This window comes from Hippopotamus amphibius, chromosome 3 (assembly GCF_030028045.1).
Source record: "Hippopotamus amphibius kiboko isolate mHipAmp2 chromosome 3, mHipAmp2.hap2, whole genome shotgun sequence".
Taxonomy (NCBI): Eukaryota; Metazoa; Chordata; class Mammalia; order Artiodactyla; family Hippopotamidae; genus Hippopotamus; species Hippopotamus amphibius.
In genome coordinates this window covers 18,849,460-18,877,031 of record NC_080188.1, presented here as the reverse complement: position 1 = coordinate 18,877,031, position 27,572 = coordinate 18,849,460, and the positions used below count along the sequence as shown (strand labels likewise).

Below are 27,572 nucleotides of genomic sequence, written 5' to 3'. Positions count from 1 at the left end.
GTGGTGTGTTAGCATGCTGTTTGCATGCTCAGTATACAGTACAGATCAGTGTTCCCTTTCAGACCTGTGCATTCCAAGCTCTGGAAATATAACCATGAATAAATCTTCTAGAGAGAAGCTAAACTATTTTAATTTAGAAAAATGTTTTTGGAGAAGCTCATTGAGAAACTTATTTTTCCTAAAGGAAGGTTGATAGAGCCAAAGCCAACCAGAACCCTTCTTCACAAAACAACAAATTGTAACTTTTACTTACTCTGTCATAAAGGGATTCTTATGTATTTGTTCAGAGAATAACACTTATAAAGATTGCGATGGAATCTAAAGTTTAATAGCTTTAATATTAATCACTCTTTTTAAAAGCATAATTTTGCTGTTTCCAGTTAGCTAACTTTGAGATCTGTATTAGGACGTCTCAAATAATAATGAGTGTATTTTTGGGACTCTCTAGAATCATCAAGATTTTTTTCTTTAAGCACGTGATCTCAAAAAATTAGCCTTATTTCTGTTGAATCACATTCTGTTAATATTGTCAGTTATCAATAGCTGACTTTTAAAAGATTTTACAGCAGGCAGGTTAAGACAATAGGGAGTGGTAGGAACTTTGTCATTTGAAAAGCCTTACTTTACCTAAAGGCATTTAAATTATAATTATTTAAAAAAAATATTGTCATCCACCCCAATTTGTGACCTCTTTGTAAAATGGAGTTTTGAAGGAGCAGTGAAGAGAATGGACATTTTATTCTCCTTTGAGAAACTACTCTGTTTTTCTTTTGAGCTTTAGATTGTTTTTAATTTAGTCTTTTGGGTTTAGATTGTAGTTTTTAGCTGCATAATGCTAACAGTTTGAGAATTGAGATGAAAGCAGCAGAAACAGGGCTTTCATTTTCAGACTCACAAGTGGGGAACAACTGGGATAATTTTTTGTAGATGTATTTTTTATACCCTTTCATCTGTTTCCTTGTTTGTAAAATTAAAAGTAATAAAACATGTTTCATCTGCCCCAGAAATTTAGTGTATGAACGAATGAAAATTTATTGTATTGTTCCTCTACTTTGGAAGATGACCCTTAATCTTTGGTTAATTTTAACAGTGTATTTTGTGCTAATAGTTTTCCTGTTATGTGTCACATTTGACACTTTTTATGTTTTCTTAGGCTCGGAAGGACCCAGAAGAGAGAGAGACATTTTCATCTGTACAAGCCAGTTTATGTAAAGCAGAAAAACCTAAATATTCTCATAAAGGTAAAACTAGCAGAAAAAAGGAAGCTGGAACATTTGTCTTTATCAAAGAAAATTCATGTAACCTTGTTTAAACATTCTGTTCAGTAATTGCCTGGTATTCTTAGGTAGACATTATTTCATAGGAGTACTGGAGCATGTTCTACTTAAATACTTGGAAAGCTGTTTGAATATTAGCTGGTACAGAATGCCCGTCTGCTCTGATTGTGAGAAATCTATCATAGCTCTTGGCTTCACGTTAATTTCCAAGTGTAGTGCAGCTGTGTGGACTTCAGTACATGAAGACAAAGGACTAGATGTTCCGGGCTCATAGAGTTTACTCACAGCTGTCCGGGTCATCTGAAGCTCTTCTGCTGGTTGTAGCTTTTAATTTTTTTTTTTTTAGTGGTCCTGATATCTAAGCATTTGCTAATATAGATGGGCTTAGTCTTTTTTTTTTTCACCTCCTTTTATTTTTTTATTTTTTATTTTTATTAAGCTCTTTATTGGAATATAATTGCTTTACACTGTTGTGCCAGTTGTTGCTGTACAATGAAGTGAATCATCTGTATTTATACATATATCACCATATCCCTTCCATCCCGTGACTCCCTCCATCCACCCTCCCTGGGCTTAATCTTTTTTTTAATTAATTAATTAATTTATTTATTTTATTGGCTGTGTTGGGTCTTTTTTGCTGTGCGAGGGCTTTCTTTTTAGTTGCAGTGAGTGGGGGCTATTCTTTGTTGTAGTGCGTGGGCTCCTCAGTGCCATGGCTTCTCTTGTTGCAGAGCACAGGCTCTAGGTGCATGGGCTTCAGTAGTTGTAGCACATGGGCTCAATAGCTGTGGCTCACAGGCTTAGTTGCTCCGCGGCATGTGGGATCTTCCTGAAGCAGGGATTGAATCCGTGTCCCCTGCATTAGCAGGCGGATTCTCAACCACTGCACCACCTAGGAAGCCCCCCTGGGCTTAATCTTATAAGTATATCTGTTCATGTAATTTTAGTCTTGAAATCCCAGGATTCTTTCAGACTTTATTACAAATAGAATTTTTTTTTTAAATTTTATTTATTTATTTATTTTTGGCCACATTGGGTCTTCATTGCTGCGCACGGGCTTTCTCTAGTTGCAGCAAGTGAGGGCTACTCCTTGTTGCGGTGCACGGGCTTCTCAGTGCGGTGGCTTTTCTTGTTGCGATCTTGGGCTCTAGGCATGCGGGCTTCAGTTGTTGCGGTGCATGGGCTCAGTAGTTGTGACTCGCGGGCTCTAGAGCACAGGCTCAGTAGTTGTGGCATATGGGCTTAGTTGCCCCGTGGCATGTGGGATCCTCCTGGATCAGGGCTCAAACCTGTGTCCTCTGCGTTGGCAGGCAGATTCCTAACCACTGTGCCACCAGGGAAGTCCCCAAACAGAATTTTTTATGTGACGTGTTCTAGTTAGCAACTTTTCTTTTTGTGAATTTCAGATCATTGACGTTTATCCGTGGAATAAAGTCCGTGTTCTCAGATGTAGTTTACGATATCATTTCAATTAGAGTAATTTATATTTCAAAAGGCAGATCCCTTAATTTGAACTGGTTATACAAAGAAGTAATATACAGATGTTTAATTTTTAAAAATAAATGTTCCGTATAAACTGAAGAACTAAAAATCTTAATGTGAATGTTATGAAGTCACCATGTGACATTGTGTTCTACTAAGATTATTCTGTTGAAAATAATCTTGATATTTGGTATCATTTTCCAAAAACAACAATCATAGTCTTTTCTTTCTTCCTAATAAAAATAGAACAATTTTCAGATGACAGAAAGAACTGCAGTCCTAAGAAGCAAGCTAAATGTGAAAGTTCAAAACAATCTCAGCAGCGTTCCAGGTCATCAGCTCATAAAATAGGAGGAACTTCTTCTCCAAAAGCCAGTTCCAAGCTGGCACTTGTGAAAAAAAATGAAGAAAGTTCTAATAAAGAAACAGAGCCTAGGGCCTCAAAAAGAAAAGAAAATGCCATTGAATTAAAAGAGACTAGAACACCTAAGAAAATCAAAAGTTCTCCAGCTAAAAAAGAGGTATAAATTTTCTAAAAGCATATCATTTTGGGACTATTTGTTCTTCTGGGTTTGATTATTTTCAAGTTTTATTTCTGACTGTATAAGTCATTGTAGTACTTTAAAGATACCCTCTTATTTAATGATGATGTTGCAGAATATAGGTTATTAATATAGCTAAATAAGCCAATATTTATTGAGGGTTAATGTGTATCAGATATTCTGCTAATACATGTGGTATGCCATGTAAGCTTCACAACAAGACATATTTACTTTTATTATCCAGGTTTTACAGATGAGAAAACAGGCTAAAAGGGTTTAAGTAACTTTTCCAAGATCATCCAGTGGCTAAGTGGCAGAGCTATTTTGAATTCAGGTCCTCTGAGGCCAGAAAAAAGCGGTATAACATGATGGCTCTGAGCATAGACTCTGGAGACAGTTTCAAATCATAGTCCTGCCACTGAGCAGATGTGTGACCTTGGTCTGGTTCTTCCCCTCGCTCTGCTTTGGTTTCCTTATTTGTAAAATTGGCATAATAATAGTACCTAATGAGTTAATGTGTATAACCCCTTGGAACAGTGCCTGGTACAGACTAAATGCTGTATAAGTTTTCGCTATTATTATTAAAATGACTTATTTGGATTTATCCTGAATGTACTCCTTTTTGTTCCTCTTTAACAGTGTTGAGATACTGAAATCATTTTCAGAGGAATAAACAGTGAAATAATGCAGAATGGTTTCAGAAATTTTCTTTGTTTTCATATATATTTGACAATTGAATAATTTCTTAGAATCTCCAGTTTGGAACCACCTTATTAGAGTCATAGTGAGAAACCACTATTCCTTCAAGCCTCTGAGGCACTTGGAGTTAAAAGCAGAATATTATCTATTTTAGCTGCTCATCACCATTATTTTTTAGTGAAAACCTGTGAAATAGTGATTTCTAGATGCTGTTGTTTTTGGTCAGTGCTGATAAATACGCTTAAGGGAACAATTAACTTTTTGGTCTTAGATTTTTCTTAACCAAGCACTCAGCTGGTGAACGAATGTTTGTCTTCAGGCACAACAAGCATGTTCAGTTTACAGAGGCTTGTCTGTTTTTATTAAAGTAGAAGAAATTTTTAAATGATACTGTTACACCACCTTATTTTTCAAGGTTGGAATAAAAATGGCTCAGAGAACTTCAGTTTTGGGAACATGAAGGTCTATTTTATAAATTCAGTCTATCTCAGTCAAATAATTTTGACTTTGTAAATGGGTGTGCTTCAAAGTTATTTTATAATTTGTTTATAATTCAGAATTATACTTTTCATAGAATTAATGTTATAAATGATTTCCCATTTTGGCATGCATTGGACTTTCCTGGGAAGCTTGTTAAAAATATGGTTTCCTAGGGCATGTGGTCTGGGCAGGTGTATTTCAATAAGCTCCTCAGATGATATGAAGGCACACCATTGCTTGAGAACCACTGTTAGAAAGTAAGGTTAGGGTCTAGGACTAGCCTATAATAGCATAATTAACTCAAAAGCAAAGCAGCTTATCCTATTTTGTTGTTTAAATCATTTATTTGTGTAGAAGTGGTATTTTGTCTACTATCAAAGGGATTTGAGGTGGCTTACAAGTTAAAAAAGAATGTAAAATAGGAAGTGGAAAAAAACAGCAGAGACCATTCTTGTAGTAGATCTTATTTATCTAGGATGTTCTTCCCCGAAATACACGTCCCAGTCATACCCTATATCTCTGGGTCAAAAACTTGGAGTGCATCCAGGGATATACAGTTTAAAAAATTTCCCCAGGATTTTCTGAGCTACACCCATGGTAAGATCCCCTTGAGAGAAATAGAATAGGAGAGCTTAAACCCAGGAGGGAGAGGGGTGGCATATAGAATGTGTCTGCTTTTTGGAGTAAAGCTTGCCCCTCGTTTGAACCAGCTGTTTGTATGAAGCCATGAATCCTCAGACTGTAGTGCTTATATCCCCAGTGGTACAGGGGATAAATTATTTTAAGGGTGTACGAGGCCATTGGATAAAAATAGGATATCTTCTTATGTGACCAAGTTTACTTGGGGAAAAATAATTTTTCCATTAAAATACACATGATATATTATGGAGTAGAATTTGAAGTTCACATGAGTTTTTAAAATAGAATATACCTTTTTGGTTTTTTGCTTGGGGCTAGCAACTTGGCTTATATACCCAATCCACCCTGAGGTATGTGCCTTTAGAGAGAGTGAAAGGTTTGAGAAGGGCTGATGGCAGGGATGTTTATAAGCCAGGCATATGTAAATTGGAGAGTACCTGTGTAGCTAAAAACCTTAATATCAGGACCAAACACCGAAGTGACTTATTGTTTATTTATCAATATGTATTTTTAATTTTACATGAATTTTGCATAACTTTATTCAGTTTCCTTTTCCTCTCCCCAAAGTCTATAAGTCCTGAAGATTCTGAAAAGAGACGCACTAATTATCAAGCTTATCGAAGCTACTTAAATCGAGAAGGTCCCAAAGCTCTGGGCTCCAAAGAGATACCAAAGGTAAGAGTACTGAGAGGACCTGCCAGGGCCTCTGGCCTGTGGGTCCATGTATGTATTTACTGTGTTTACAGTAGCAGAGAATTAATAGTTAAAAATGGACAGAAAAGCCTTAGTCACCATCTTTACTAATTAGGAAATAGGATACGACAGTCACCAGACTAATGCTCTTTGCTTTCATGGTACTTATGGTCTAACTCAGGAGAGAGACATTAAGTAAATTGTTGTTTAATTATAATTGTGATATGTGCTATAAGGGAAAAATCTGAGATTCTTTTAGGGAGTATAACAGAGGAATCTGGCCCTAAGGCAAGTTGTAGGTGGGGGAGTAGTATGACCAGATTTGCATTTCAAGCAGAGCACTCTGGCTGCTGAATAGAGACTGCAGTGGAGGGTGAGGAATAAACACAGGGAGATCAATTAGGAGAGATGGTGAGAAATAATAGAGACTTGTCTAGGGTAGTAGCAGTGAAAGGGCTGGGAAGTGAAGTAGCTTCAGTGGAAAAGGCAAAATGAGTAGGACTTGGTGATAATGGGAAGTAGGAACTGAGAAAGAGTGAGCATCAGGGATGATTTCCTGGTTATTGGCATGCACAGCTGGGTGGATACTGATGCCACTGGAGGCAGAGCAGATCTGGGGAGATGATAATGAGTTGATTGTGACCATGCTGTGCTTTAGGTGTACGTGAGGGATCCACATGGAGATGTTCAGTAGACAGGTAGCTGTGCAGGACTGGAGCTCAGAACAGAAGTCAAGGTGGGATGTAAAAGATTGGGCATTATTGGCATGTAGATAATGTTTGAAGGAATTGATGTCACCTGGCAAACAGGGACAGAATGAGAAGGGGGCTTTTGGTCATGAAGTAAAGGAGGGTGAAACCCCAGAGCAAACTGAGAAGAAGTAGCCACAAAAGTAGGAGAGAAATCTGGTAAAGGTGGTATCACAGAAACAAAGGGAAGAGAGATTTTTAAAAAAATCATTAAGAGGAGACTGAAAATTGTCCACTGCATTCAGTAACGTGAATGATCCTTAGTGATCTTAGCAAGAGAAGTTTCAGTATAATGATGGAGGCAGAATCTGATGGAAGTGGGTTGAAGAGTGAGTGGGAGGAGATAAAATAGAGGCAACGTAAGTAGATGATTTTTTTGGTAAGTTGGTGGTGAAGGGGAGAGGAGAGAGAGGACTTCTAGCTACAAATGGAAGGTGGGATTTAGGGGGAGAATGTAAGGGTTTTTAAGGTAGGAGATACTTAAAGCATGTTTTTTGCTGATGGAATTGATCTACCAGAAAGGGAGAGACTGAAGATATACCAGGAAGAGAAGGATAATCAAATGTAGTCGGAGATTTCTGAGAATGTAGAAGGGCAGGGAATTCAGATCACGCATGAAGATGTAGTTCCCCTAATGAAGAGGGGGAGAGGATGAGCCTTAAGGGGCTAGGGGGTTGTGTAGGAGGCTAGAGGAAGATGCCAGTCTTGCCTCCTGTACATAGTGTGTGAAAGACTAAAAAAGCCTCTGCTTGAGAGAACTTGAAGCAAAGTGGTGTTCTTGGGGGGGGGGGGCAGGTTTCAGTGAAGGCAAGGCCATGGAGGGAGTATGAGAGAAGAGGTTGAGAAATACTGGGTAGTTTGCTGGTTCTACACTAAGAGTTCTAGAGCGGAAGAGTTTGGTCGGGAGGCCAGAAGTGCTGAGATTGGGTAAGTAAAAAGATAGAGCCTCAGTGGGTGACCGTTGCAGATGATAGGTAATTGGGGTGTGTGGGCTAGGGGTGTGCATGTAATTGTCCAGAGTTATTTTACATTTGTTGAGAAGACTTGAAGTACCTTAGTATTCACAAGATCATTTCCATCCTAGAATCACAGGGACCTTGAGATGTTGTTAGTCAGACCTTTCCTCTCTGAGCAGGTTTATTGCCTCCACCTCCACCCCCGCCCAGAGTAATGCTTCACCTGGATGGTGAAGGATTGAACTTGTATTGGGGCAGTCTTTGAATTCTGTTTGGCTGCTTCTTTTCAAGCCTGTTTTAAGTCTGTGTGGATCTCAATTCTCTATTCAAAGAGTAATAAGTAACTTGGAATGACGTACATAACTTTCATTTTGCTTGGTTGCACCGTTTTGAACCATTGTGAAAATAAAAAAAACCTATAACTATACACAGTTCCAATTAAGTTAAATGTGCTTTCCCTCTGGTTCTCTTTGGCGTGTGTCTTTTGTATGATCAAGTTAACTTTCCAATCAAGAGATTATGTGATGTTGCCTTCACGTTACTCGCAGGTTGTTAGATTTACTGTCATAGGGTAAATAGCCTGAGAGAAGGGCAGGAGCTCATACTTGTTTAGTTTTTTCAGAATTGAAATTTCCCTTTTTTTAACAATAGCAAGATATTCTGTAGGTGCATAGGTTGTTTACTTAAAGTTATACAAGTTAACTAGTAGTTTAAATATTTTAAAAAATGAGAGTAGCATGAATGGATAATTTTAATAAGCTTTCCTAACCATGTTGGACATGTATTTTTTGTTGCTGGTTTTATAAGTTTATTAAATGTTAACCGACATAAGAATGTCTCAGGATTTAATTTGTTTCTGCTTATTTGCTGTAAATTTCCTGCAGATTTTTTCATGCTGAGATTATTTATGATGTCAAATGAGAAAAATCAACTTCCTGCAGCTTTGATGCCAAATATTTCTTTGGAAAGCTACCATGTAATTTCCTCTCTGCTTGAACATTTTGGTTTTTAGGGAGCTGAAAATTGCTTGGAAGGCCTTACATTTGTAATCACAGGAGTACTGGAGTCCATTGAACGCGATGAGGCCAAGTCTCTAATTGAGCGTCATGGGGGAAAAGTAACAGGAAATGTCAGCAAGAAAACAAACTACCTTGTCATGGGTCGTGACAGTGGTCAGTCCAAGAGTGATAAGGTGGGTACTGCTGTGTTCTCAGCACAGTGAAATAGCCTGCTTGCCTTGGCAGGCTCTTCATGTGACTGTATGTAGTAATGTCCTCTACACAGAGTGAGATGAAGGAAAAAAACGGAAAAGTAATTTCTTCCCTACATTATTTCGTGTCCACAAAAGTGTTGTTTGGCTTTGACCCCGGGATTTTGGTTTTCCAGGTGAAGGCACAGTTCCTGTTTACTTGCCTTTCTTAGTATAGTATTCTAGTCAAAATCTTTTTTTGAAGATAGAAGCAAATGTAGTTTTCTTCTTCTTCTAGTCCTAAGTATTCCTATATATGCTGCTGTGGACTCCATCCTAAGTTTTTTAATCAGAAGCTCCTTTTATTGTAAGGTCTGTTGAGTAGGATTGCATTTAGTTCCAAGTAATAGAATACCTGACTAACTGTGGTTTTGACTAATAGCTGCTTATTTCTTTACCTTGTGAGAATTTCAGCAGTTGCGAAGGATGGTTCAGCACCTCGGTGATGTAGCTAGACTTAGTGTCATCCTCCACTTCTGCGTTGCAAGGTAGCTGCCACTCTCAAGTTTACATTCAAGGCAGGAACTAGGGAGCAGTGACAAGATGTTCTATTAACTATGACTGACCTTATGAGTTTTCCCGGAAACACCTCTTATAGAATTCCACTTGTCTCATTGGTCAGAGCTGTCACATGGCTCTTCAGAGCTATGAGAGAGGTTGGGGAGGATGAGGACTTTTCTGATTCTTAGATCAATCATAAGTCATCACTTGGAGATGGACTCATTGGAGTTCTGTTAGCGGGGAGAAGGTAGAGCTGGATTTAGGCCCTAGTGGCTTTGACCTTTGTGGGGCAGAAGGAAACGTAGAGCAGTCCACAAAAGTGGCAGTGTGGTACCACAGGTGGCAACCTACTACTCTTAGAGGAGGTATCTATTATTTTCTTTCTTTTAATGATACTTTTTCATGAGTACAGTTTTAAAAAATGTTCTAGTGTTATCTAATTTACAAATGTGGTTTTTCATCTTCTGACAAGCTTGAGAATCATAATTTTTTTTTACGGAAAGTAATGGTTTCAATGATTTGTATTTTTAATTAATAGGCAGCAGCCTTGGGAACAAAAATTATTGATGAAGATGGCCTATTGAATCTGATTCGAACTATGCCAGGCAAGAAGTCCAAGTATGAAATAGCAGCTGAAGCTGAGGTTTGTATAAAATGGACTTAAGTTGGTGTATAGCAACTTTCCTGTTTCATAGAGACATTTCTTGGGTGGATACAGGCCTGTGGGCTAAAAAATTTTTTCCTTCTACAACAAATGAACTTCCCTTATTTCCTTTTGAGTAGGTGGACTCTGCTCTAGGCTGTGATCTTTGATGTATTTCCTTACTTGTCTCAAAGGAGTATCAGGCGGGAGAGGGGACCATGTATTGCACTTACCATGTCTGCTTATTAAATAATAAGATTATTTTCCATATTCTTGCAATAACGTTGTGTAAAGATTCCTTCTTAAGAGTTCTCTGAAGGATTTACTGTAGGTATCAACATGATGATATCATTTTTGTTTAGAACTATATTAGGACTTTTTAGTTTTGACAGAAACCAAGCTCATAATAGCTTTAGCAAAAAGGGAAACATTTTGACTCACATAACTAAACTCTGGGCAGTCTGATGTGGGAACTATTGCGTCTACAGGCTGCAGTGCTTTTAGGACCCTTTCAGTTTCTGTCTCTCCACTTCTCCTAGTGTTAGCTTCATTCATTTCCACTATGTACAGATCTTTTCCATGTGTAGGACACAGGGGTGCCAGTTGCCCAAGTTTAATGTCCCCAGCTCTGTCACCCAAGTGGTGAGGTGGTCTTCTGATTTATTCCAGTTAGAAAAATCTTGGGGAATGATTTGGGTTAGCCCGTCATCCAGTGTCCCCTAATGTTGACAGCTTACGTAACCATAGTACAGTTAGCATAACTGGAGATTAGCACTGATGCTGTACTGTTAACTTCACATCCCCCCCATTGTCCTTAGAGTCCTACACTGCATTGAGTTGTGCCTTCTCTGTCTCCTCCAATCTATGATAGTTCCTCAAGTCTTTCTTTGTCTTTTTATGACCTTGATTTGATGCGTACTAGTCAGTTGTTTTGTGGAATGTCTCTCAGTTTGGGTTGTTGATGTTTTCTATGGTTAGATTGAGATTATGCATTTTTGGCAGGAAGATCATATAGATGATACTGTGTCCTCCCCAGTGCATCATGTCAGCTGTGCGTGATGTTGCTACGTCTTATTACTGGTGATGTTAACCTTTTATTACTTGGTTGAGATGACGTCTGCCTGGTTTTCCCAGGCACTTAGTGAAGTGACAGTTTTTCCCTTTTGGAATTGATAAATATCTTGGGGAGATACTTTAATACAATGCTAATACTTGTTTTTCCTCATTCACCCGCTAATTTTAGCACCCACTCAGTGGTAAAGAGGCACTAACTTTTTTTTTTATTGAGACATTATTCACACATCATAAAATTCACCCTTTTAAAATGTATGTTAGTGGTTTTTAGTATACTCACAAGGTTGTGCAGCTGTCACCACTGTCTGTTCCAGGACATTCTCATCACTCTCCCCCCACAGTCCCTGCATCCACTAGCAGTCACTCTTCATACCCACCCCTGGCAGCTACTACTCTACTCTCTGTCTATGGATTTGCCTATTCTGGACATTTTGTGTAAAGGGAAACATGTAATATGTGGCCTTTGGTCTTGGCTTTTTTCACTAAACATCATGTTTTCAAGGTTCAGCTATGTTGAAGCATACGTCAGTGCTTCACTCCTTCTTATTGGTGATTAGTATTCCATTGTGTGGATATATTATTTATTCCTTCATCAGTTGATGGCCATTTTGGGTTGTTTCCATTTTTTGGCTATAATAATATAATTATTTGTATATATAAAATATAATGATGCTGATGTGGACATTTGTGTACAAGTTTTTGTGGAGGAATTAAATATTAATTAGCCAGAAAACAAATTCTTAATCCTTCACCTTTCTTTAAACTGATTTTATAATACTTATTACTTTTAAAAAACTAATAGTCTCATTTTTAAAATTGTATTTGGGTGCTTTTTGGTGTGTTGTTAATTTTTTTAAAGTTTGGAAGGTGGGAGTTTCCACAAACAGCAGGGTCCATTGTGAAAAAACAGACCCAGGTTGGGTAGCTCACTTGGATACCTCAGATTGCCCTCTAGAGTACATTCAGAAGAATAGAAATTCTGTATATCTCATCAGATTTCTTTTTTCCTCCAATTTTTAAGATGAAGAAAGAAAAATCCAAATTGGAAAGAACACCCCAAAAAAATGACCAAGGAAAAAGAAAAATTAGTCCGACTAAGAAGGAATCAGAATCTAAAAAGTGCAAACTGACTCCCAAAAGGGAACGCTCTATAAAGTCAATAAAAAAGGAAACCGGTGGGTCTCAGAGAGGCCTGGACTTCAAGGAGCAGGTGGCTGAGGAGACAGATGGTGACAGCTGGGCTAGGAATTTGGCTGATGACAGCAGTGAAAACAAAGTGGAAAATTTGCTCTGGGTGGATAAATATAAGCCAACCTCGCTCAAGACCATAATTGGACAGCAAGGTGACCAGAGCTGTGCCAACAAACTTCTACGCTGGCTTCAAAACTGGCACAAGAGTCCATTGGAAGAGAAGAAACACGGTGATTTTACAGCTTCATTCATTTTTGTGTGTGTCTGTCACCATGTAAGTGCTCAGTGACACATATGTTAGGGAGTGTAATAGTTGGTTCATTCATCTCTCAGCAAGCATTTATTGAGAGCCTGCTCTGAGCCTCGGTGCTGTACTAGACCCCAGAAGTGCTGTTGTGACCAAAACACAGTCCCCTTTAAGGTGCTCCCGGTCAGTGAGGGAGACATAGATAAACCAGCAATTAAAATGCATTGTGCTAAGTACTGTTACAGGGTTAAGTATAGAGTGCTCGGGGTGGAAGTGTGATCAGGAGTCCCCATCCCTAGAGGAAGGGATATCTAAGCTATGGCTTGGAAATAAGAAGCAGTTAGCTAAGTGAAGGGAGGGGAGTGTCAGGGGGAAGAGCATACATGCACCAAAGTCGGAGACGTGAGAGCAAGACCCCTGCGAGGGCCTTGAGAGACTCCAGGGAAAAGGTGCAAATGAAAAGCTGAGGCACGCGTACAGAGTAGGCAGCCTAAAAATCCTAGTAGCGTGTTTGCTTTTGGTAGGCATGGAAAACGAACAGTCACAATATGTATTTAAGGTCCAAAGTATTTATTATTGGAACTGAAGTTTCCAGTCACAAATGTTAGTAGTGTTGTCTTGAGCTCCAGCCACAGCCCTGGGGGATGTTGTGTGAAAAATAAGAAGGAAAAATTTAGTGAGCATGATAGTGAATTCCCAAGTGATGCCTGGGTTATTACCGTCCAGGTGGCCACTAGATGTTGGCCAACAATGCCAGTTTATTTTATTTATTTATAACAGTTAGATAATATAATTGTAATGATACAGCGTTAAACTTAAGCTGACCCCTTTTCTCTTTCCAAAACCAAGTAAAAGGTGGTATAAGTGCTTTGTGTGCCTAGAGAAGACTTTTTAAGGCTTCGGGTGAACAATAGTCCCTTTTCCCGTGCCCGAAGTAGGTTTAACCATCTCTCTCTCAGTCCTTGTATATGAATTGAGCACCCATCATGTGCCAGGCTCCCATGTGATAAGGGGAGGAGTTGAGGTGGGCAGGATAGTTGCAGATACAACATCTTCAGTTCATTCTTTTTGTGATCATGTAGGCGACCCTGCTTGTTAATATTTATTGAGACATGCCAGGCTCTGTGCTCAGCAAGTCTATCCTCACAACATCCCCACCAGGCACATTACTATTGTCACCCTCATTTTACAAAGGAGGAAACAGATACAGAGGGGTGAAGTCACGTCTGAGGTTCCGCAGCTGGTGCGTGGTGGAGTTAGGGTATAGCTGGGGTTCAGATCAGAGCCCAGGCAGTCTGCTCCATGACCTGTGCTTTTGTAGAGGAGGAAACTCATAAAATTATTGTTTCAAATCAGAGTTTTAAAGTTAGTTTTCGTTTTTTATTTTGAATGGAGGTGAGGTAGGGAGTAGAATTTTATTAAGTGCTCTGGAAACTTGTTTATACTTTGAAAAAATATTCTGCAAATTTCCAAACTAAACTGGAGCACTTCTGTTGGTGCTAACACACAGTTATTCCTGCCATGCACAGTTATTCCTGCCATGCCTGCATTTCTGTTAGGTAGTAGAGGTTAACATTCTGGGATTTCTTTTTTCCCAGCAGCAAAGTTTGGTAAATTTGCTGGCAAAGATGATGGCTCCAGTTTTAAAGCTGCACTGCTCTCAGGCCCTCCTGGTGTTGGCAAAACAACCACAGCTTCTCTGGTTTGTCAGGTGGGTATTCTGTCATAACTTTTCTAAAATCAAACCTCAAGAATTTGCTTTGGTTCTGGGCATATTTGTCATTTTCACCCCTTTTTTGAATATTGGTAGTGATAGTTAAAGGTGATACTTACTTGTGTGCCAGGCAGTGTGCAGATAAGTTCTTGGGTGCATAATCTTATAGGTAATATGTCTTAGAAACTCTTATAGATACAGATATCTCATATACCCTTGTAGGAAGAATTCTGTGTACTGAATGTAGGTACTGTTGCCATCCTCATGGGACAGGGGAAACCCAGGTAGTCTCACTCGTCACTGCTACGGGATCCTGCCTTTGCTCTTGTTGTCTCTACGGCTGCCATATCCCTGGACAATGAGAGGCCGAGGCCCTAGAGCAAACCAGGGCTCACATATCAGGATGGTATGAAACAATACATGAAATAGTATCAGCATAGTAAAATGAGAGGTTTTAAACTTACTTTAAATGTATTGTTGCATTTCCCAACCATCTGTCCCATAGGCTGGTGGTTTTGTTTAGTCTTTGTTGTATGAACCAGACCATACATTTTTAGCTGGTGTAATAACTGTGTATTTTCTACTCTACTGTTTAACGTTTAGAAAAACAAAAAAATTTTTTTCCCTAGTGTCTACAGTTGTGAAGGTGATGCTTTTTTCCCCTTTATTATTATCCTTACCTTTTGGGGATTGAATTACCGTCTCTTGTGATGCCCTATGGTCAACATAATCATCAATTGTGGGAAGTACGTCCAAATTCCTTGATTTTTCACAATTTGAGAGGAAGGTTGTATATGGAGATAGCTTGATAAAGAATAATTTAACCTAAAAGTCTGTCTTGAAGAGTCAATAATTACTTTTTGGTATCTTTAAAAAAAAATTTATTTACTTATTTGGCTGAGCCGGGTCTTAGTTGCGGCACGTGGGATCTTTGTTGCCGCGTGTGGGATCTTCGTTGTGGCATGCGGGATCTTTTGGTTATGATATGTGGGGTCTTTCGTTGCAGCATGTGAACTCTTAGTTATGGCATGCAGGATCTAGTTCCCTGACCAAGGATTGAACCCAGGCCCCCTGCATTGGGAGTGTGGAGTCTTAGCTGCTGGACCACCAGGGAAGTCCCTGGTATCTTAGTATAGATTAATTCTAGATCTAAAATTGAAAGTTTGGGATGGTTATATTTAATTCTTTGGGTACTTTAAGAAGCAAACTTAGTAAAATTGCTTGTGTTCAAATATACTCTTCCAGATTAGTGATATATCAGCTGAGGTTTTAAGACCAAACTTGTGTGTGTTTATCTGTGTGTGGCATGTATGTATATGATATTTAAAAAAATCTCTTAATAATGTGAGGCATATTATAGTTAGTTTCATTGTCTGTTAGTATCCTACTGTATCTTTTTACCCATGGTTACTTATGTGACTTTTCTACCCTCTTTCTTCCTTAATTGCCTTGTTTTTGGGGGGAGAGTTAATAATTTGCACTGTGATAGTAATGATTTCCAACATTTTGATTAGGAATTGGGATATAGCTACGTGGAACTGAATGCAAGTGACACTCGGAGTAAGAACAGTTTGAAGGAGATTGTTGCTGAATCGCTGAATAATACCAGCATCAAAGGCTTTTATTCAAGTATGTGAGTTTTTAAACCTTTTTTGGTGGTGGTGGTGGGGTTGTGTAAGAAAAGCAGGTTTATTTCAATGTTCAATAACCAGTATTGAACATTAACTATGTGCCAGGCACCCTGCTAAATCCTGAGGCTAATGAGAGAATAAGAAAAGCCTCTGACATAACACTTGATAGGATAGTAGTTAACTTTTTTTTTTTTTCAGGTCTTAGTGGTTTCTGAGAAAGTGATAAGAGTGTATACGTGGACATATTTATGCAGATTTTAGAGGATTCAAAAGTGAATCCTGTGAAGAAAGTTAATAAATAACTAATACATCGCAATGAGTGAGGAGATAGAGGCCTGTAGATGAAGGAATGATTCTGTTGGGGACATTGGGGAAAGCTACCAGTAAAAGGGTGACATTTGTTTAAAGGGCCTTGAAGAATGAGAAAGAATCATTTGTGGGTGAAAGACGGTATTTCAGGCAAAGGTAGTAGAGGAGGAGAAAGGACATAGCGTGAAAGTGCCACTGTATTTCAGGTTGTAGCTAGCGGTCTAGTGTGGCCAGAGTTTAAAGGATAAATAGGATACCCAAATTACAGACTATACTGCATGTTTAGAATCTGTGGTAAATTGCATGGTCACCTGAATGGTAGATGATGATTATTAAAAAGAATTTGATCAGGAAACGTCACTCTTATACATGATTGATGGGAGTATAAATCAGTGCAACTCTGGAGAGCAATCTGGTAGTATTCCTCAAAGTTAAATGATACATACCCTTTAACCCAGAAAATCCAATTCCTGGAATTTAGCAACTGTTATACTTGTATATATGCAAAATGACATATGTATGTAGGGGTGTTCATTTCACACGATTCATAATAGCAAAAGATTAGAAACATCTTCATAGTTTATCAGTGGAAAGTGGTTAATTATGATATATGTGTAAAATGGAATATTTAAATATTTTAAAATATTTAGATGTATTCTATATCTACAGATAAGGAACAGGTCACCAAAATATATTAAGTGATAAAACCAAGGTGTATATTTTTATGTACACATGTTTTTAGTATGTATAGAATGTCTCTTAAGGGATATATGTACAGGAGGCTGTTCACACTGTTTACCTCTAGAAACTGCATATCCCAGGGGACAGAGGTGGGAGAGAATTTCTTTTCACTGCTTACTCTCGTGCCTTTTGGATTTTGTACCGTGGACCTGTGTTACATGGGTACGTTTTTAAAGCAGCAGTGTTTGAACAATTGTTATTTTGTTTGTGTCCCATCCCATCGCTTCTCAACATGGGTCAGGTGGAGCAGCCCAGTCAGTAGGTGTGAAACATGCTCTCATCATGGATGAAGTAGATGGCATGGCAGGCAATGAGGACAGGGGAGGAATTCAGGTAATGAGAACACTGTATTTTTGTAGTTTTACTGTTGATTCTTAGGTTTTAAAAAAAAATTTAAAGAATAGTTATGCTGTAGTATTTGTGGCAATTAAGGCATGTTGCTGAGGAGGTTTTAAAATCTAAAATACATACGTTGTGTGATATTTTGTTGTTGTTTTTACAAATTATTTTTATGTTGCAAATTTGCCTTTCAGGAATTAATTGGCCTGATAAAACATACGAAAATTCCCATTATTTGTATGTGCAATGATAGAAATCATCCCAAGATTCGCTCTTTGGTTCATTATTGTTTTGATCTTCGTTTTCAAAGACCTCGGGTTGAACAAATTAAGGTATGATAATTGGAATATTTTTCTCCATTACACTATCCTATATTTTGGGGGGTCAATTTTTTAAAGTACCTGATAAATATTTTTAAAAATCTGATTATACAAATTAAAAAAAAACATTGGCGATTCATTCCCCTTTGTCAATTTCAGGGTGCTATGATGTCTGTTGCATTTAAAGAGGGTTTAAAAATACCCCCTCCAGCTATGAATGAAATAATTTTGGGAGCCAATCAAGATATCAGACAGGTAAATTAGATATATACTATATAGAATTGATGATTCTTTTGAATTGATGCCTTCAGTGTTTTGGGGATGGGGAGTGGCAGTATTTTCCCACCTTGACAGTGTCTTACTTGTGATTCTTTCAGGTTTTACACAATCTGAGTATGTGGTGTGCACGAAGTAAGGCACTAACCTATGACCAGGCTAAGGCTGATTCTCATAGAGCCAAAAAGGATATCAAATTGGTAAAATAAATTTCCATTTCTTAAGTGCCAAAGCATTTCTTCCTCCTGTTAGTATTAATTTAATTGAAATAATAATAATTATTATAGTTCCTTGAGACACTTGTAGAACCTATGGGTATTTATAGGAAGAGATATAGACAGCTGCTAAAAGTGTTTCTAATTCAAATGAATTTTTCCTTAAGGACTGTCAATGTAATTGTAAATTTTGAGAAAGGAACGTTTTATGCCTCAGTGCTTATCAAATGGCGTTTCTAGAGTCCCTTATGTATGGATTTCATGTTTTGAATGGTTTTGGAACTATTCAGAATAATCTTGTTTCAAATGGCTTATAGTTTAAATGACCTCTCTGAAACTAGAGTAGAGGTCTGTATCAATTATCTCTGCGTTCTGTTTCACTTAGTCACTAGTCAGAATTTATTATTACAGTTAGAGCAATGATTAAACAGTATTTTTCCCCTCCCTCCCTCTTTTTACAAAATCAAACATTTTCAGAGCCATTTTAGGTTCACAGCAAACTTGAGATTTCCTGTGTATCCCCTGTCCCCAGACTTATATAATGTCCCCCAGTATCAACATCCCCTACCAGAGTGGTACATTTGTTACAGCTGATGAAGTCCATAGTTTAGCATTAGGGTTTGCTCTTGGTGTTGTAGATTCTGTGGGTTTTGACAAGTGTGTAATGGCCTTTATCCACCGTTGTAGTATCATACAGAATACTTTCATTGCCCTAAAAATCCTCTGTGCTCTGCCTCTTCATCCCTCCCTTCCCCCAACCCCTGGCAACCACTAATCCTTTTACTGTCTCCATAGTTTCACCTTTTTTAGAATGTCATATAGTTGGAGTCACATAGTATGTTGTCTTTTCAGATTGGCTTCTTTCACTTAGTAATATACCTTTAAGGTTTCTCCATCTTCTCATGGCTTTATAACTCATTTCTTTTTATGTGGATATGTTTTCAGTTCACTTGGGTAAATACCAAGGAGTGCAGTGATATGCTGGATGATATGTTAAGAATATGTTTAGTTTTGTAAGAAACTACAGATCTGTCTTCCAAAGTGACTGTACCGTCTTGCACTCCTGCCAGCAACGAAAGAGAGTCTCTGTTGCTCCACATCTTAGCTAGCATCTGGTGTTGTCAGTGTTTTGGATATTGGCCATTCTACTACGTATGTCCCTCTCTCTTTTTAGGGCCCATTTGATGTTGCCCGGAAGGTGTTTGTAACTGGAGAGGAGACTGCTCATATGTCACTTATGGACAAATTAGATCTCTTTTTTCATGATTATTCAATAGCACCCCTCTTTGTCCAGGAGAACTACATACATGTGAAGCCAGTAGCTGCAGGGTGAGTGTTAAGAGCTAGTGCGGGGGAAGATGAGTACCCTCCCAGCCCTGCGAAGGCTAGATACATGGGAGGGCAGGGTGTGGAGTGTGGGCAGTGATGTGATCCAGACTGGTTTATTCCTGCAGGGGTGACATGAAAAAGCACTTGATGCTTTTAAGCAGAGCAGCAGACAGCATATCTGATGGTGACCTAGTGGACCGTCAGATCCGGAATAAACAAAACTGGAGTCTTCTGCCCACACAGGTAAGCATCGGGCTCTCCTTAAAGTGCAGACTCTGCTTTAGTTAGAACAAAATAGTTTTTAGCTCTTGTAATTATTTGAAATACCAGATACACATTACGGCTCTTAATGGCAAAAATATAATGTTATAGATTAAAATACCCTGTGGTCACTATCGTCTGTTTCTTAATCTAGCCTTGTTTTTCAATGTTTTTAATGTAAGTGGACATATGGAAGTAGGAATGTTAGATTTTGGTCATAACTAAGATGTGAGTCAAAAGTTTCATTTGCTCTCTTTTTTAAGAATCCATTTCTTTTTTGTCATTCTTGGCTCTCCCAGATTGTTACTAAGTAGCTCATCCTTGAAGAAATGCAGCCGGCGCAGGTCCACAGCCACTTTTCTGATATATGAATTCTGATTTTCTTTTTTCTTCCATGCTACAGAGGCAGCTTTGTATTGGGCACTTTATTTAGGTTGATATCTTTTACTCAAAACAGAGTTTTGCAAACTTTCATATTAAGACTGGTTATTCTTGAGTTTTGGGTATTTACATATTATTGACCTGAGTAATAAGCAAGGGACTTCTGGTGGTCTACTCTTCTTTTAAAGATTCCTTTCTTTTTTTTTAAATAACACAAAGATTCCTTTCTCTTATTTTTTTTAAGCTCTTTATTGGAATATAATTGCTTTATACTCTTGTACCAGCTTATGAGGTACACCAAAGTGAATCAGCTGTGTTTATACACATACCCCCATATCCCCTCCCTCCTGTGACTCCCCCCCCACCCTCCCTGTCCCGGCCCTCTAAGGCATCACCCATCATCAAGTTGATCTCCCTTTGTTATACAGCAACTTCCCACTAGCTATCTATTTTACATTTGGTAGTGTATATATGTCTATGCTACTCTCTCACTTCGTCCCAGCTTCCCCTTTGCCCCCTGCCCCCCCAACAACGTGTCCTCCAGTCCTTTCTCTGCATCTGCATCCTTATTCTTGCCCTGTCACTGGGTTCATAAGTACCATTTTTTTTTTTTTTTTTAGATTCCGTATATATGAGTTAGCATACAGTATTTGTTTTTCTCTTTCTGGCTTACTTTGTATGACAGACTCTAGGTCCATTCACCTCACTACAAATAAGTCAATTTCATTCCTTTTTATGGCTGAGTAATATTCCATTGTATATATGTGCCATATCTTCTTTATCCATTCATTTGTTGATGGGCATTTAGGTTGCTTCCACGTCCTGGCTATTGTAAATAGTGCTGCAGTGAATGTTGCGGTACATGTTTCTTTTTGGATTGTAGTTTTCTCTGGGTATACACCCAGTAGTGGGATTACTGGATCGTATGGTAGTTCTATTTTTAGTTTTTTAAGGAACCTCCAAACTGTTTTCCATAGTGTCTCTTATGTTTTAAAAGTGTTCTTTTTTTTTTTAATGCCTAACAATTATACCTATGAGAATTTATCCTAAAGAAATAATGTTAAGTACAGGAAGAGCTTAATGTGCAGAAATACTCCCTAAAGCATTAATTCTGATAGCAGGAGGTGGGAGAAAATCTCCATGTCCAGGAGTACGAGTCTGATGCATTATGGTAAATCCTCTTGATGGAACGTTATGCAACCTTGAAAGTTACTTGTAAAGATAATCTAATATAAAAAATACTTATGAGAATATTATTAGAATAAAGCAGGATACAAAATTTATGTATAATTCCAACCTTTAAAAAAGTGAAAACCCTGCATGTAGAAGATAATCCAAGGATACCTTTAAAAAAACCTTTTTTCAAGTGCCAGTTAACTTGATTTTCTAATTATTAAATTTTCCATGCTTTCATCCACCTGGTCTGTCGATAGCTTATGTTGAAGACAATCGTATTCCTCTTAATCAGTTTTTCCTTTAACATTGGCATTGTGAGGTAACTGGTGTACGTTGAGATCAGTTGGCTGAGGAGGCTGGGTTGGCAAGATGATCTTTGAGGGTCATAACATGTTTTGGACCAAGGCATTTGCTGCAATTAATTGTTTTCTTGAGTTGAAGTTTCCCATACCAACAGATCAGAGATAGAGGGAAAGGGCCTATCTTGGAATTAGGTACTAGGGGCAATGTTGCTTCATTTTCCAGAGACTGTTTGGAAGCCAACAGCTGCTAAAGAAGCAACTTTGGACTGAATTTAACTTGTGCACTGCAATTAATTTTTTCAGGCTGTTTATGCCAGTGTTCTTCCTGGAGAGCTAATGAGGGGGTACATGACCCAGTTTCCTACCTTCCCAAGCTGGTTGGGGAAGCACTCATCTATGGGCAAACATGATCGCATCGTTCAAGACCTAGCACTGCATATGGGTCTCAGGTAAGTGGTGTATTACTCCATGTGTAGCATTTTATCAGGGTAGTATATTTATTTATTTATTTTTATTGAGATATAATTGTTTTACAATGTTGTGTTAGTTTCTACTGTACAGCGAAGTGGAGTTCCCTGTGCTGTACAACAGGTTCTTATTAGTTGTCTGTTTTATACAGATTAGCATATATACGTCAATCCCAGTCTCCCAATTTATCTCCCTCCCTCCCCCCCCCCAACTCCCCCCACTTGGTGTCCATATGTTTGTTCTCTGCATCTGTGTATCAGGGTAGTATATTTAGCCTTTATCTAATAAAGATAAAATCAGTCACAAAGATTTGTGTTTTAGTTTTGATTTTATTACTAACTAGATAAGTGATCATGGATAAGTTCATGGCCCTGAGTTTTATTATCTGTAATTAGTGTAACATTTGTTTTATCACTTAAAAGGATACTTTGGAGAATAAGCCAGATGGTAGATGTGCCATAATGTGAAGATAAGTTTTAAAGCTGTATAAATCTGAGGTAGTGCTATTATTTATTGTTAGTGTGACTATGCCTATTACTAGTAGGCATACATAATGTCTTGGCCTCTAAATAACTTAATAGGAAAAAGGGAACTATTTAAATAAATAGTTTTTGCCTCCTATCCTAATAGTAAACTGACCTAGTCATTTGAGATAGGGGATACAGTTTAGCGTATTACAGAAGGTGGATACTCAGATGATTGAAAACCAATGTCCTTCGAGAAGTTTAAGGAAGTTCAAAAATTCTTAGTATTTGGTTAAATTTTGTTATAAATTAGAAACTTTGAAATGTGCGTGCATGCAAATATTAAGTGAACTTTAGGGGTTCATTTTTAACCATGAAGAACTTCTTAAGCAATTTTATTTCCCTTTCTAGTCCCTGGAGAGAATATTAATATTAGTCCAACCTTAACTTTTGTTTAAAACTGAACTGAGATGTTCCTTTCTTCTGTTCCTGTAGAATTCAACTTCCGACTATGTTTCCTCTTCGTAGCCTATTGTATGGGTCTTTTTTTTGCTACCCCATATTAGTTTTCTGTTGCTTCTGTAATAAATTACTGAACCTTAATGGCTTAAAATAACACAAATTTATTCCCATCTTGAGATGGGAAGATTATCCTGGATTATCTGGATGGGCCCGATGTGATCGTAAGTGCTTTTACCAAAAAAAAAAAAAAAGGAGTGGTGGGGATAGGCAGCAGAGTCAGAGAGAGATTTGAAGATGCTGAACTTCCACTGCTGGCTTTGAAGATGGAAAAAGGAACCATGAACCAAGAGATGTAGGTGGCTTCTAGAAGCCGGAAAGGGCTCTTTTCCCCCTGTTCTTCTCATTGCTCAAGCTGAAGGCCTGCCTTTCAACTCTTTTCCTATCCTGCCCACTGCTTTTTAAAGGTGACACATCACTTTGCTCCGGGGTGTAATGATGTTTCCAGTATATTTGTGTAGATACATTGGTATGTGTGCATTACCCTAGTGGTGTAGTGCTAAGCTTTCCCTGCACCAGCTGTTAATTGGTAAGCATTCCATTGAGCATTATTAAAAGTGGATTAAACTCCAGCAAATTGTGAGTTGGTGGTAGTTTGCCATTGACTATAGGTGTATCTCTTGTTTTGGTTTAAGAACTTACTCCAGCAAAAGGACTGTAAACATGGATTATCTGTCACATATAAGGGATGCACTTGTACAGCCCTTGACCTCACAAGGGACGGAAGGAGTACAGGATGTTGTTGCTCTTATGGACACATATTATTTGATGAAAGAAGACTTTGAGAATATCATGGAAATTAGCAGCTGGGGAGGCAGACCTAGTCCCTTCTCCAAGCTGGATCCTAAGGTAAATTGTGTACCCCACTGACTCTCCATCACTTTGTAATTACCACGTACTAGGAGTACTTCAGAGGTGTTTTAGATTTTTAAAAGTTTTTAAAAAGTTTCAGCTTTTAAAAGTTTAATTTTTTTTTCTTAAATGCTTTTTGCTTATGTTCTGTGCTTTCCAAAGATACTATTTGAGTACAATATTGAGTAGACCTTGGGATGTGACTTTATAATTTATAGTTTTATCTTTGCTTTATACTGAGTGGGAAAGCAAGGTGTGAAATCTGAGGATCAAATGTAAATGTATTCTTTACAAGGATGGGCAGATGAGCCTGGGGAAGTAAAAGTGAGGTGGTGGTAATGCATTATTAAAAGAAGTGTTTACTGACTGAGCATTTTTAGACTTTGTCTTAGTCTGCTCAATCTGTGTTTTAGTGTGTTTATTACAGTTGGACAATCTATTATGTAATAGTGTATCCCCTGCCTTATATAATGAGCATGAAAAAACTAAAGTGACATAACATGAATTTGTGATATCTAATACCTCCCCCTGTGCCTGTTTATCTGGTGCTGTTCTAGAAGCCATATTCTCTGTGGTTTGCCTTCTCTAGAATTTTGATCTGACTATGGGTATGAGTATAGGTAAATTCTCACAAGAGACATCCGTTGTTAGAATTTGTGAACTAATTCTACAATTAGGTTTAGAAGCTTGAAGTTAAGGCTTTTTAAGTTACTTAGTATTTTAAAATAACCTATTTTTGTGGTAAAGGTAATTTACATATTTTGTGGTAATTAAAGGCCAACTTTAATTTGTACTTTATTGTAAGCTTTTTCTGACTTATTGTTTCACCAGCTGACTTTGCTTGTCACTTTATAGAACTGCAGAGAACACTGAATAGATAAAATTGATGACTTAAAGTGAAACTCTGCCTAAGGTTCCTAAGTACTGATTTTTATTTTTTGAGTCATGGCTCTATAAAGAATGTCATGAAAAATATGGAACTTCTCCATAGAAAAATGCATATAGATATCCTTACATGTACATGCATACATATTTTACAAACAATTTCAAGGGACTCCTAGGGTCTCTCAAAGCCTCTAGGCCTACAGAGTTTAAAAGGGTTGTTTGGCACTTAAGAGTTTTAAAAACCTCCGTCTGTTCCTCTTGTGTAGGTGAAAGCAGCCTTCACAAGAGCTTACAATAAGGAAGTCCACCTTACTCCGTATGCACTCCAGGCAGTAAAGACACACAGACACAGCACAGGCCCAGCACTGGATTCTGAATACAGCGAGGAGTTAAATGAAGATGACTCGCAATCTGACGAGAAAGACCAGGACACTTTGGAAACTGATGCTATGATCAAGGTAGTGTTTTAATCTACAAATAGGAGAAGCTATGATACGCCCTTAAAATAGCTTATCTTGTGTATAACTTGCCTTTTGAAATTATTCAGAGCCTGTTTAGCAAGTAGCAGAGGAAGCTGAAAATACTTTTGTTTTTTTGTTCATCACAATTCTGAGGGTAGAGAAGGTATAGATTTCATATTTATAAACAGTCTTCTTGTAACAGTGGAAGAGCCAGATAGCAAGAAAATATGCCACCATATTGATGGTAATATGCTCTGTTGGAAAAAGGACTTTTTTTTTTTTTGCCATTGGTGTGTTGCTTTACCCACAGACACGTTTTCACAGCATAATCAAGAAAAGCATTTTTAATGAAATCATTTCTCCTTTCTGTTATTCGTTTTTTGTTATAGTTGTTGAACTGCCCATAGGAGTTTCTCAGAGCAAAACAGCCTCATCTTTTGCTAGGAAAGATTAAAATCATTTATGATATCAGCCCACTGTTTACCATTGGCTGAGACAAAGGAATCTAGTTTGTATCCTCTTCTGTCCTTAGTGTGTGTGTGTTTATCATTCTTGCCCCTCAGTTCTGTTTTGTGTGTGTGCAGGAGTGGGAATAGTGGCCTTCTCCAGTGTGGTTCTCTGTAGTCTTGTGTAGACATAAGAGGTCTACTCCCTCCCCTGCTCAAACTGAGCGTGTTTGGATCTCTAAACTGAAACTGAAAGAAAAGGAAATTCTTCATGAAAATGTTACCATGTGTGTAAACTTTCTCTCCCTTATTTTGTCTTTCCTAAATTTACCCATGTTCTAAGTCTAAGAAACTGCATGCCAGGGAACATATCCTCGTTGTAGAGTCTGGATAGCTTTTCAGTAGTTAAAGGCTGCAACTAGCCAGTTGTTGTTAGTAAGCTCATCGGGGTAGCAGTGGTTCAAGATCTAGGTGTTTGCAACCTTTCTGCTTTTATTAAGTTGTAGGTAAAGATTTCATTTATTGTAGAGATGAACTTATTTTATTTACTCATAAACACAGCTACTAACTATTTTGTCCATCTTTCCCTCCCAACAGAAAAAGACAAAATCTTCAAAGCCTTCAAAATCAGAAAAAGATAAAGAGTCCAGAAAAGGAAAAGGAAAAAGTTCAAAGAAATGAAACCACTTTTCACTGCTGACAGCTATTTTTTACTCACCCTGCTGACCAGTCTAGCTGGTCTTAGAAAATGCCTTGTTTTTCCAAAGAAACCATGTTTTAGTGTAATGGGGGCAACCTCATGGTCCTATTACAAATAAGCAGTGGTACCGCTAGAAGGATGTAACCAGTAGGCTGATGTACACCTCTTATAGAGGTTGATAGGACTGCTTGGGTCCTGCTGTCCCCTGTCAATCTAATGAGATTGTACTTCAAAATGACTGTATAATCAGAAACTACATGTGGGCTTTGGAGTCAGATTTTTAGTTAACAGTAATATGTCTGGAAACAGAGCTACTAAGGCAGCTTTTGTAGGCTTAAGAATTTATCCTAATGGCCATTATAGGACCAATGTCGATTTTTAAAAGAGTAGTTACTATTATGTGGTGAAATTTTGTAAATAAATCAAAATACAAAACAATCACCACTTAGAACTGGGTATTCTTTGTACATTGTCAAATATCTTGCAAAATATAAATTAGAAATAAAAAAGTTTCACATGATAACATGTACAAATTCTTAAGATTTTCATCTTGTACAGTAAAATATTATTTTGGTATATTTTTTTCCTTTTTCCTTTGCAAATGTTTGGATAAAAAAGCTAACTATATTCCTACTAATCTGTTGTGTGAAACATAACTTTGGTAGTTGAAGAGCCAGAATGCTAATTCCCAACTTCATTACCCCTATGAGTGTCAACCACACCTCTGCTGTGAATAGAATTTCATGGCGAGATCTCTTTGTTATTATTAGAGGGTATTGTGGCTGCAGAAAGATTGTCAGACATTCCTAGCCCTGCAGAGTTTCAACTCAGTTTCAAACCAGCAGGGCCTAGGCTGGGTCAGACTCTTAGCCTCACTCTGGTTTGGGACAAAGTGAACTGGGAAGTCTAGTTCTGTCCTGACAGATTTCACAAACCCTACTGGAAATTTAGATTGTACCTGTAACTGTGCTTGTTGACAGACCCGAGGCTGTGGAACTAGCCTGGAACTTGGGTGTCTTGCAGTTTTTTTAATCTTGTCTGTAAATGCTCAGGGGTATGTGCTACTTCTGTGAGGTATGTGCTAAAAGGGATGTAAAATGAGGATTCTGTTCCCTGCCTTTAAGGAACTGATAGTCTTGTTTGGGAGGTGAGACAAAGTCCTTGAGATCTGTGAAATGTATTTACCAGCGTGAGAATTGTCTTTCATGTAGATTAAGTTCATTATGGGAATAAAACACTACCTTAAGCCTTTGTGTACTAAGCCATGTTCCTCTCTTTGTTAAAGGCCTGCTTAAAACTTGCGCTTGAGTGAAGGTTTTCTTGATTGACGACTACCTCACCTCACCAGTGGGGTGAGCATA

At 38.1% G+C, this 27,572-nt stretch overlaps 1 protein-coding gene across 6 annotated transcripts in view; it reads left to right on the top strand.

Moving 5' to 3' along the window:
• The window catches only part of RFC1 (replication factor C subunit 1), a 77,794-nt gene extending 50,335 nt beyond the window's left edge, over positions 1 to 27,459 (top strand). For 4 of the 6 annotated variants that reach the window (XM_057728420.1, XM_057728425.1, XM_057728423.1 and 1 more), the window contains 18 exons: positions 1,154 to 1,241; positions 3,006 to 3,280; positions 5,687 to 5,794; positions 8,530 to 8,709; positions 9,806 to 9,910; positions 12,006 to 12,405; positions 14,021 to 14,133; positions 15,651 to 15,765; positions 17,059 to 17,150; positions 17,351 to 17,488; positions 17,636 to 17,731; positions 17,854 to 17,952; positions 19,142 to 19,296; positions 19,422 to 19,539; positions 21,720 to 21,865; positions 23,503 to 23,716; positions 24,871 to 25,062; positions 26,109 to 27,459. In XM_057728420.1, the coding sequence (XP_057584403.1) occupies positions 1,154 to 1,241; positions 3,006 to 3,280; positions 5,687 to 5,794; positions 8,530 to 8,709; positions 9,806 to 9,910; positions 12,006 to 12,405; positions 14,021 to 14,133; positions 15,651 to 15,765; positions 17,059 to 17,150; positions 17,351 to 17,488; positions 17,636 to 17,731; positions 17,854 to 17,952; positions 19,142 to 19,296; positions 19,422 to 19,539; positions 21,720 to 21,865; positions 23,503 to 23,716; positions 24,871 to 25,062; positions 26,109 to 26,192 (2,718 nt within the window). In that variant the 3' untranslated portion in view covers positions 26,193 to 27,459. The remainder of the gene's footprint in view (positions 1 to 1,153; positions 1,242 to 3,005; positions 3,281 to 5,686; positions 5,795 to 8,529; positions 8,710 to 9,805; positions 9,911 to 12,005; positions 12,406 to 14,020; positions 14,134 to 15,650; positions 15,766 to 17,058; positions 17,151 to 17,350; positions 17,489 to 17,635; positions 17,732 to 17,853; positions 17,953 to 19,141; positions 19,297 to 19,421; positions 19,540 to 21,719; positions 21,866 to 23,502; positions 23,717 to 24,870; positions 25,063 to 26,108) is intronic. The other 2 variants (XM_057728421.1, XM_057728422.1) reach the window with 2 other exon arrangements.
• The last annotated feature ends 113 nt before the right edge of the window (positions 27,460 to 27,572 follow it).